Source organism: Aythya marila (genome assembly GCF_965140915.1).
Source record: "Aythya marila genome assembly, chromosome: 15".
Taxonomy (NCBI): Eukaryota; Metazoa; Chordata; class Aves; order Anseriformes; family Anatidae; genus Aythya; species Aythya marila.
The window spans coordinates 11,739,915-11,750,805 of NC_139056.1; the positions used below are offsets into that span (position 1 = coordinate 11,739,915).

The window sequence follows — 10,891 nt, forward strand, 5'->3', positions numbered from 1 at the left end:
ACCAGGAGGCTGAAAGACCTTTTGCCCTTCGCTGTGCGGGGCAGGGGGATACCCGGATGGCTTTAGTTTTATAATTACAATTAATGTAGGAGGGCTGTGTGATGTCAGGCAGCACGGGCACCTTAGGCTGAAGGTGTAGTTATCACTGCAGCATTCCTGGTGGGCAAGACTGGAGCGGGGAGGTTCTGGCAGCTGAAAAAAAAAGACTGAAAATACTTTTTAGCAGGCCTGTCCCGCAGTAAATCACCTTCCCTATGCCCCCTGCCCTTCCCTCCCCGGGAACCCAGAGCCAGCCCCTCCCCGCCCCGCCCTCTGGCGCCGCTCCGCGCAGCCGCGCCTTTTGTCCCTCGCCGGCCGCCGTCGCAGTGGGCGGAAGCCGGGCAGCGGAGTCGCGACGCCGCTCCGGGCGTGCGTGCGCATGCGCCCTCCCTTCCCTTCACCCCCCCCGCCTCCTCCGCGTCGATGGCGGCGGCGATTATGGCGGCGGAGCAGGAAGCCGCGAAAGGCGGCGGCAGGAACCGCGGCGGCGTGCAGCGCGTGGAGGGCAAGCTGCGCGCCAGCGTCGAGAAGGGCGACTACTACGAGGCGCACCAGATGTACCGCACGCTCTTCTTCAGGTACGGCCCGGCCCGCCCTGCCCCTCCCCCGCCCGGCCTTCCAGAGCCTTCCCACGCACCCTACCCTGCTGCCGCCCGCCGCGCCCACGCCGCCTCCGCATTGGTCGGAGCCGCTGCCTGTCTCCGCTTCCCGCCCTCTCATTGGTCCGCGGGAGGGGCGGGGCGGGGCGGGTAGCCGTGTGGCAGGTTAGGCTGAGAGGCCTGAGGGGGCCCGGCCCGCGCTCAGGGGCAGCGGCGCCGCCGGGCCGGGGGGCGCTGAGGGGGCGCTGAGGGCCTGGCCCCGGCCCCACGGGCACGGCCACGGCCACGGCCACCGGGGGTGCCCCAAAACAGCCGCGGGGCTCCGCCGGTCACCTCCGACAGAGCCCGGTTACAGCTCTCCCCGTCAGCGCGGTGCTCGTGCTCACGGCCGTGACGAGGGGAGCAGGCCCGGGCGCTCATCCCGCAGTCCCCCGGTGTCACGGCCCCTCACAGCGAGACGGGGACGGGCCCGTGGGTGTCCTCACAGCAGGAGCCAGCCCCTGGGGACAGAGTCCTCGGTGTGTCATCAGCAGGGCCAGAGTCCTGGCGCCCTGTCCTTGCTGCGTTGGCCGCTTACGCTGCCAGCATGGGGGGGCTGCCCTGCTGCCCGCACTCAGCACCGTTAAATGAAGGCAGTCGTGTGCTGCGGCACCCTTCTGGTGGGGTCAGCGAGGGCACCGTCACAGTCTTAAGACTTAAATTGCGTTGGAGAATAAATCTGAGACAAAGCGTGGCCTGTTTCATAGGAGGGATTATGCGATGCGGTGGCTGCAGTGGGGGAGATGGCTTGGCTCAGCAGGTCACTTCTCATCCAGTGTTCTCAGTGTATTAGCTCACATGCTTTGCTTAAGCCTCACTGAATTAATTTGGAATCAAAGTTACAGTCTTTTCCATTTTAAATGCAGGAGAAAGAAGGTGCCCAGTTAAATGGAAAGGTGGTATTTGCGTAGCTAGGAAGGCATTTCCTTCCAGGCAAAAAGATGTAATGGGACTGTGGAACTTGTTGGGAAAGTCACTGAGGCCAGGAAAGAGTCCAGATAGCCTTGTCTGGCCTCTGTAAAACGTGTTACATGTAAAGTTTTCTCGAAAGATTAGCACAGAGTGAGGCGACTGCAGCTGCGGAATTGGACTGGGGATACCCTGTGCTTGTTCACCGTAAACAAAACCAGCCGGTAAAATACCAGTCTGCTCTGTCATGAAGTGCAAGTTAAACTTGAAATCCTGACTCGGTTCCAAACGTCATAAGCCAAAATGTGTTTGAGGCTGGCAGGGTGTTACTGCTTGGTTCTAAATGCCATTTAGATCAACGTAATTAATATTTATTAAAAATTCTTTGTAGTAAAAGTTCTTTCCAAAAATCCCAGCACTTTTAATAATTATATATATTTTAAAAGTTAACGTATTTTATATAGTAAAACTGTTGACAGTTTCTTTTGGTGTTGGCTGTAATAAGTCCCAGATTAGGAGCTCCTAAATTACTCTGGGAATCTAATGAAAATGAATTTGTGGAAGTGGAATCCAGTGTGAGATTTGGAGTTAAAATGTAGGAGCAAACGTGGATGTGAGGCCAGCTGTAAAGGTGCTGGAGCCGCCGAGCTGCTTGCCTGATGTGGGAAGCACTCGCTGTGGTGATCACAAATCTGAACTGCTGAGGGTGCTCACTCTGACAGCCCCACTGCCATGCCATCCGTGCTGGCCGCGTTGCTCACCCGTTTGGACAGACCTGGGTGGTGTGCGAGGTGGTGAGCGGGGCAGGAGGACTCTGCCTCCTCCCTCATTCACTGTCAGATCCGATTTTACCAGTAGGACTTGTTCCCAGGAATGTCACCCTGTGACAGGAACCTCACGTGCAGCACCAGGACACTGGGGAGCTACCAAGCGCTCCGTTTCCCTGCAGGCAGTGCCCCCCTTGCCTGGCGCTGCCCTGGCCCTCGGGAGCAGGAGGGTGGAAGCAGGGGCCCAGCACAACCAGCTGTTGGCACAGAGGAAGAGCTGCAGGTGCTGAAGCCGTGCGGTAGAATCGGTGCCTTATCTTTGACCTGAGCACACTGCCCGCTGTTCAGGAAATGTGCGTTTTGAGAGGCAGCTGAGAGAAATGGGAATTGGGAGCTACGTCTGCTGCCACTCCTCAACCACTTTTATAGGAAATGCCAAATTTCTGATCTAGAGATGTGACTGTCCAAGACCTTCAGTTGCCTGTAGTGGTGACGTGCAGCATGCTGTAATCACCGTGCCGTGTTAACAGGTTCCTGTTCTTGATGTGACTGTTGGGACCAAATTCTGTCCTGCTTCATTTCTTGGTTAACTCCCAGCAGAGGAAGGCAGAAGCTGCAGCAGGTGCATCCCAAAGCATTGCATTTAAGAGAACACTGTCACATGTTGCATGGTAAATCTTGCTGGCCACTCGTCTCTTTCTAGAGACCACCAGAGGAACCGGCTTCCTTGGTTCAGCAAAGGGCCTGCGTGTGGCTGCTGTCCCCTTGCCGGCAGCAGAAGTGGCGGTCAGAGGCGTCGAAGGGCAGGAAGCAGAGCTTGGGGAGGAGGCTGGAGTCACTTTGTATTCCTTACGCTGTCACTGTGCCTGCTTTCCGTGTAGTAAAAGCTGTGCGACAGTCTGAGCTGCGCTTAACAGCTGGGGTTAATGCCTTGACATCTTTTGCTTAGGTGAACTTCTGGGATCATTTGTGCCTTGCTTCAGCCCAGATCAGTTTGGGAGCTCGGTTTTCATCCTTACGCTATTTGCTCGTATTCCATCCAGTCACAGGCAGAAACCAAATCACAGCAGCAGCTACAGGAACGTCATTATTGAAACTAATCTGATTTAAAAATGAATGTCTTGCTGCCTTTGTTTTAAATGTCACTGCTCTTTAATCCTTTAAATGCAGTTCATTTAAGCGTACGCCACTTTGGTGTTGTTTTCAGGTATATGTCACAAGGAAAACACCCAGAAGCGAGAGAGTTAATGTATTCAGGGGCTCTGCTGTTCTTCAGCCACAACCAGGTATGTCAGTGCTCTTGCATGGGGGTCGGGAGGGGTTATTGAAAGATTTTATAGGGTGAGCACTGAATCCTCAGTGGCAAATGTTTGGGCTAATTGCTTGGTGATCTTTTGCTTTGTCTCTTTGTTGAGCTGTTCTCCACAAAGAAGGATTATTCCAAGCTGGGACACAAAGTAGAAGTGTTTGTGAGCATCCAAACATGATCTTAACCAAGTGTTTGTTTTGCTTTCCTGAAGGCTTCTCTCAGATGCCATTGAGTTACTGTAGACTTTTGTAAGGGAGGATTGAAATTTGATATCTGCCTTAGCTGTAGCTGCTGATAACAACATTAATATGCCTCTGACAGAATTCTGTTGGAGGAACAAAACTTTTCTTGATGTTTTCTCTACTGCTATGTTCATTACTACCGGTATGCATCTATTTTGTAGCAAAACAGTGCTGCTGATCTGTCCATGCTGGTTTTGGAGTCTTTGGAGAAATCGGATGCAAAAGTAACAGACGACCTTTTAGGTAAGGTGACCTTTGCTCTTGCTTTGGTGGTGTTTAGGTATGTTTTCACCTCACAGGGGCTGTTAAGTCTTGAAACCTGCAATCCTTTCTGTTTGTCGTCCCACATGGCTAGGGCATGGAGATAAACTGAGGGAAAATTTTATTAGAGGATAATGGGTTCCTGGTAACTGACAATGCCATGAGCAAGGGGACATGCTTAGAATAAACATCACTGTCTTATGGCATCCTCCGTTCTGCAATGCAAGGGTAATGTTTTGTCTGCCCAGTCACTCGTGTCTCCAGGGCTTTGGTGGATGGTACTTGCCCACCCTGGCAGTGTGGTGGTGTGCGCAGTGAATCAGCCCTTCACAAAGAAATCTTTCTGCTCTGACTCTGAGATTAGGTAAGCAGGGAGTTCAGGAAGACCCTAAAAGCTGCGTGGCCAGACAATTGCTGCTGCATGGGCAAACTGCTCCTCTTAACAACTGCAGCTGGAGACAGAAGGGACAGAGGCTGCTCTTTGCTCCCTTAGACAAACTCTAACATTTTTGTATCCCACCTCGGACTTCTGATGGTCCTTTTCCAACCTACAGACTGTCCCTCGCAGCTGCCTCATCAATGGCAAGCGCTCCTGTAACCTGAAATCCGTCGTCCCCTTTGGGACTGTGCAACACTCTGGGATCCCTGCACCAAACTGTGAAGGAGGGGAGCTGTCACCAGCTCTCTGCAAGGCCCAGCCTTTGGCAGTGGAGGGATCATTGCTGGCTAGTGGATGTGGGATTGACGTGATGTATGCAATGTATTTGCTGAAGTTCAGTGTCGTGGTTTTAGGTTTAACATGTTTCACAGAGACTGAGAAGGGAGCTTACAGACAAAACAGCACTGTATCTTAAGTGTTGTACATTAGGGATGCTCTAGAAGCAGCAGATCATCCATCCTATTTCTCTTAATGCTAAATATTTTTGAATGTTATTGCTTCTAGAAAACTTGGCTAAATTGTTTAGTTTAATGGATCCAAACTCTCCTGAAAGAGTGGCTTTTGTATCCAGAGCACTGAAGTGGTCTAGCGGAGGATCAGGAAAACTCGGCCATCCCAAATTACACCAGTTACTAGCAATTACCCTCTGGAAAGGTAAGCAAAATTAAACTGTTGTTTTTTTTTTTCTTTCTGTGTTTTGTTTTGAAAACATTGAAAGTATGATATTATAGGAGACCTACTTTGGAAATAATCTACAGAAGCTGAGATGACAATGTTCTGCTCTTACCTGATTTTTGGAATAACTTCAGTTTAATGTTACTAACAGAAAAATTAGGCCTGTGGCTCTATGTTAGTGCAAAGTCCCAAACAGCTGCTGGTAAAGCTCTCTGCCAGAGGAAGGTTGATTCTTTGGACACTGAGGTAGTTTGATTAAGAGTCATTAGAAGGAAAATTGTTGGGGAGCAAGGCTGTTGTGTTGTTTTGTTTTGAAATCCTGGATAAACCCGAGAAAGATAAAAATACAGCACACAACACAGTCCTTGGATCTGCAGTTAGGTACTTTGGAGATGTTGAACAGCAGGCATTTCAGAATGAATGCTGTTGTATTAGATTTATTTGGGATTGTGAAATGGGATGTCAAATAAGCTAACATGCACTAAATAATTATTTTAATTGTAGTTGATAGTCAGTTTTTAAAATCTTTTGTTTAATACATACAAAGGTGAATGAGAACAGTTCTATAAATGCCAGCTCTCCTCTGGTTTCCTGTGAACTAAAACCAGTGCAGGCTTACTTAATGAACTTAGTAAGTGAACTTAGTTCACTTACTTTAAATTTTCCTGTAGCTGTAATTGATGATCATGGCTTTGTGTAATAGTCCAATGGTCACCATTCCAGCTTATTGCCTTTTGGTGTGCCATATGAAACCCTGTAGCTGTTCTGGTGGGACTGATGTTGGTTTCTGATGGCTGCTGCCAGCCAGAAAGGGAAGATTTTCCTCAGTGTTAAAAGTTAAAAGCTGAGATGTGATTAGGATAAGAAACGGTTGCATCCTGAAAGTAAAAAATCCACATTTCGTAGGTGTCTGCTTGCCATTCTTTTGAAGATCAAAGTGCACATTTTCTTAGTCTCTAGTTTTTGTGATCCATTAGAAATGCTGAGATCTTTCAAGCAAAGCTTTACATTCCAAAAAGAGAAGCTTTCCCGTTTTGATTTGTCATCACATTGGTTTTGCATGATACTTAGCTTCAAGTTAAGTTCTAACAAACCATTTCCATTTTTTGCACCTTTTTTTCTGCATAATTGCTGTTCTCTTCAGCACATGGAAGCAGTTTTAATTTTGGTAGCAAGAGTGGGCTAAGCTAAAAATAGGAGATGCCTTCTTTCTGTGCACTTCAAATGAAAGATGCTGAAGGTGCAGTCGGGCTCCGTGGTACACATGCTGTGATACAGAGTTGCTGGATTTCTTTCCTAAGTGCTGCTGACAGCACGTGAAATGTCTGCGTGCTGTTAGACAAAAGGCTGCGACCACAGCTCAAGCTGCTTGTCCCAGCGGTAGCCATGCTTTGTGGTGGCATTGCATGAATTATACTTCAATAGCACTTACCCCAATGCATTTAGGATGGCGTATTTATTACCCCCTTTATAAGTTGTCTGTAATTTACATAGGAAAATGCTGTCTCTTTGCTAGTTGTCTTGTTTACATACCTTGTGTGTAGCTCTCTTTCTAGCTGTCGTGTGCAAGCTTAACAAATGTGTTTTTGTGTTCAGCTGTGATGAACTGATTTCTTAAAAGCCATTTTCTTTTTCCTTTTGTAGAGCAAAACTATAGTGAATCTCGGTATCACTTCTTGCACTCCACAGATGGCGAAGGCTGTGCAAATATGCTAGTAGAATACTCCTCGTCCAGAGGCTATCGCAGTGAGGTGGACATGTTTGTAGCACAGGCAGTCCTACAGTAGGTGTTACAATTTTTTAACTGTTTTGCTGAGATGACGCTGTGTTTGAGGCCAATCTGATTAATCACAAGAACTGTAGGATAACTGCGCATCTTTTCTAAAGCAGCTGTGAAACTGGCCAGAGGTTCCAAAACTCACTTTGTGTGGTAACAATAGAAAAGCATCTTAACACTGGTGTGTTGAAGGGGTGAGAGTGGGGTAAAATGTACGAAGGTCCAAGCTTTCAGTGTAATCTGTTTGACCTTGGAAGCACAAGTCTTTCTTCTTGTTTACACTGCTTTATGCCGAGTTAGGACTTATCCTAGATGGTCTTACCAAGGCTGGCACTAAGCAGGCTCTGTATTTACATTTGGCACAGTACTTGCTCTCGGCCTCGTTGTCCTGAGATAATTAACATTGGTTAACCCTGGTTTATGAGCAGCATAAACCGATGGTTTAACAGAGTTGCTGGTGGCTTTCATTTACTTTAAGCATTTATTTTGTAGGAGGTGGGAATGCAAGCTATTACATGCCTTCGCAGAGCTCATGCACAATGAAGGCTGACAAAGCCAATTTTACCGAGTTTAATCAGTTGATGGCTTTCTTCAGTCAGGGAAAGCAGCTCACGGAGGAGTCTGAGGAGGAGGTGGGGACAGGACTGTGCAGCAGGGAGTCAGGAGAGAGTAGGTGTCGGGGGAGAGGGAGGAGGTGAGAGCAAGTCTGTCTCATTTGGCAGCCTTCAGCTGTCATGCAGATCTGTCCTGCTTTCCATAGCTGGTTGCTATAGATTGCAGCGATGTTGAGTGGCAGAAAATCCTTTATATAGGTCCACCGTATGCAGAGCTCAAACAGTTATATGGGTCTTTGTTTGGGGGGGAAGAAATTCTGGGGAGAGGTTACAGGTAAGGGATTATTTTTCCAGTGTTTAGACAGAAGCACTGCTACATCCTTTACTGGTCTATATCTCAAATACCATACTAAATCCTCTTATGTAGCAGTTTGTAGTCTAATACAAATAATTGCAGTTCCTTGCTCAGCACTAAGGCACAAGAGCCCTATGCCCTGCACATCCGAGGGTACAGATGTGGAGCCTGTGACCAAGACTGAGACTGCTCGTGGCAGCCTTCCAAGTGCTTGCTGACAACGTTTGTCCCAGATAAAGTCTCTGAGGCCTCTGGGACTTGCAGAGATTGCCAGTTAAATTAACGGACCTGAGGAAAGATCTGATCAGTCTGGGAAATCAATCTAACTCATGACAAATGGCTGAGGGAGCCAAAGTGCAGCTTTAGTATGAGACTTAGAGATGTGTATTAAACCCATCAGCATTCCTGATGCCATGTTAGTTTGAGTTGGCACTAAGGGAATGACTGAGTTATCGGACACTGACAGATAGGTAATGAAAGGAGATGTGTTTGGGAGGGGATGGGGCCAGAGGGAGGTCTTTAACTAGGTTTTTACCTCAGCATCATAAACTCTGGAACAATAAATGTGATGTCATGTTTAATTAGAATCATGCATTAGCCAGTCTTTCTCTGTTTTGATTTAATTGATGCTGTCTTTGAGACACCTGTGCTGTATAAAATCTGCTTAGATCTTGGTTAAACTCGTTCTATTAATATTTAATGTCAGTTCCCCTTGTAACCCACTTACTCCATAGTGTAATTTAGTAGAAATTTTCCCCTTACTCGGTTGATTTCCAAACAGTTGCCAAAGTTGTGCATTTGTACCAGCTGCAGTAGTTGCCATCAGTGTGAGCCTGAGAGGGCTTCAGTGCACAATTAAAGTAGAAGTTGTCGAATGCTTGGCTTTCCTTTTCTTTCTGCAGGTGAAATTTCTTTGCCTTTTATTTTTAACTTTCCCTGTTCTGTTTTCCTTTTGCAGATTTCTCTGCTTAAAAAATAAGACCAGCGCATCAGTTGTTTTTACAACATACACACAGAAACACCCTTCAATAGAAAAGGGTCCTCCCTTTGTTCAACCACTGCTAAACTTCATCTGGTTCCTGTTACTGGCCGTCGATGGGTACAGTCTGATTTTTCTCACTTTCTTCTTACTTTCCTTTTCAGTGGTTACAAAGATCACATTTTTGGTTGTTTCCTTTCTAGGGGAAAACTAACAGTATTTACAGTATTGTGTGAACAGTATCAACCGTCACTGAAAAGAGATCCCATGTATAATGAGGTGAGTTACCAGTGACTACAAGCAGGATTTAACCTACAGCATTAAGGAGCAGCTGACTGTCGCCTGCTCCGTGACTTTGCAAACCACGCAGGTCACAGCTTGCGTAATCTGAGACAGCCACCAAAGGGCACTGGCTTTAAGCATTTCCTCTAAGCAGTGAGATGCTGGTAGAAATTCATACAGTGCTTGTTTTATATTTGACAAGTGTGTTTTAGGAGTGCAAATGGAAAGCCATGAATGTGTAATGCAGGGCATTTTAATTTTCCTTAATGCCTTATTTCAGAAGTAGGGGTTTTGAATATAGCTTGTAGATAGAAGTCAGTGAGCTAGCTCATGTGGTATGCGTGCTGCCTGTGGCGTTTCCACCTGTAAATGAGGTAGCTGATTTTGTTCTCCACCTTGTGTCGTTTCAGTACCTAGATAGAATAGGACAGCTTTTCTTCGGTGTGCCGCCCAAGCAGACATCGTCCTACGGAGGATTACTAGGTAAGGTGTACGTCAGCAGCTGTTTATACAGACAGCCCGGCTTTTCAGAGCTGCACGTTACATAAAACAGGTGTGCTGGAAGCAGATCATCTATTCTGATAAGTTATTTTTTTCATAGCCTGTAGAACCAATCACTACTATAGAATACATGATTAATTGTTGCATGTGAAATTAATTTGGTGATGCTGGTAGACTTTTCCTCTTTGAGACAGGGAGAAGCCTGCAAATGATCTTACGGTTAGTGTCTGATGCTCTGGTATAACTTCCGAATGTAAAGGAACATCTTATTTGTGTTCAAGCTTTATTTCCTCAGACTTCAGTAGCTGATTTTCCTAAAGTACAGTCTGTGGTTTTGGTAGAGCTCTAATCAGTGCTGATGTAAAACAGATGCTCCCAGAGCATTCGTTTATGAAATGCTGACACTGGTACTGGCTTTCTACAAGGAATTATAAGGAACAGAGAAAGCATACAACCTTGGGTGTTTTTTTACCAGTGTACTCTCCAAGAAGGAATACTATCAAAATACAGCTTCCCAGATCAACTAATTACTAATGGGAACTGGGTTACAATTGAAGTTTTTGAGATGAGAATATAAAACTGGCAAGGTTGAATGTCCTGTATTCTATTCTAGGAAATCTTTTAAACAGTCTGATGGGAACTGGAGAAGATGATGACACAGAAGATGGTCAGGAAGATAGCAGTCCTATCGAACTCGACTGAATATTTTTGTCATTGGGTGCCGTGTAAATCTGATGATTCGATGACTCCAAAGACAGTTTTGGAATTGAATCCTGCAGTTGTTTCTTGGTGCCTAAAAGGGCTCCTCCGGTCTTTTAGAAATGGTTGCTGAAATGTTTATAATGTTCGGTCTATATTATTTATGTAAAAAAAAAAAAAAAAAGAAACCAACAAAGAGTAGCCAAGAGAACCAATCGGAGCAATTGTTAGCAGGTTTCCGATACAGCGGCTGGTGACTTTGATTAAACTATAGTCTTCTACGGTTTCTGATGCAGTATTCCCTTTTGCACAATAACTCAATAAAGCAAAACTATGGGTCTTCTACTTCACGGCCTGCCCAATACCATCTCTGTTACAGGAAAGCCTCCTTGACCTCTGCCACCTCTGAGGACCATCTCAAGAGGCAGGGTGAGTTACTGAATAATTTACTTGCGAGGCTGGTGC

General features: G+C 46.6%; 1 protein-coding gene across 2 annotated transcripts; it reads left to right on the forward strand.

Moving 5' to 3' along the window:
* The first annotated feature begins 441 nt into the window (after positions 1-441).
* Positions 442-10,622, forward strand: GET4 (guided entry of tail-anchored proteins factor 4). Of its 2 annotated transcripts, none has more exons than XM_082772754.1 (9): positions 442-617; positions 3,561-3,639; positions 4,066-4,147; positions 5,109-5,258; positions 6,924-7,062; positions 8,924-9,064; positions 9,148-9,223; positions 9,637-9,709; positions 10,341-10,622. In XM_082772754.1, the coding sequence occupies exons 1-9, from the start codon at positions 463-465 to the stop codon at positions 10,427-10,429; spliced, it is 984 nt and encodes a 327-aa protein (XP_082628880.1). In that variant the 5' UTR covers positions 442-462; the 3' UTR covers positions 10,430-10,622. The 2 variants fall into 2 exon arrangements, with proteins under 2 accessions (XP_082628880.1, XP_082628881.1); XM_082772755.1 differs by having other exon boundaries at positions 6,969-7,062.
* The last annotated feature ends 269 nt before the right edge of the window (positions 10,623-10,891 follow it).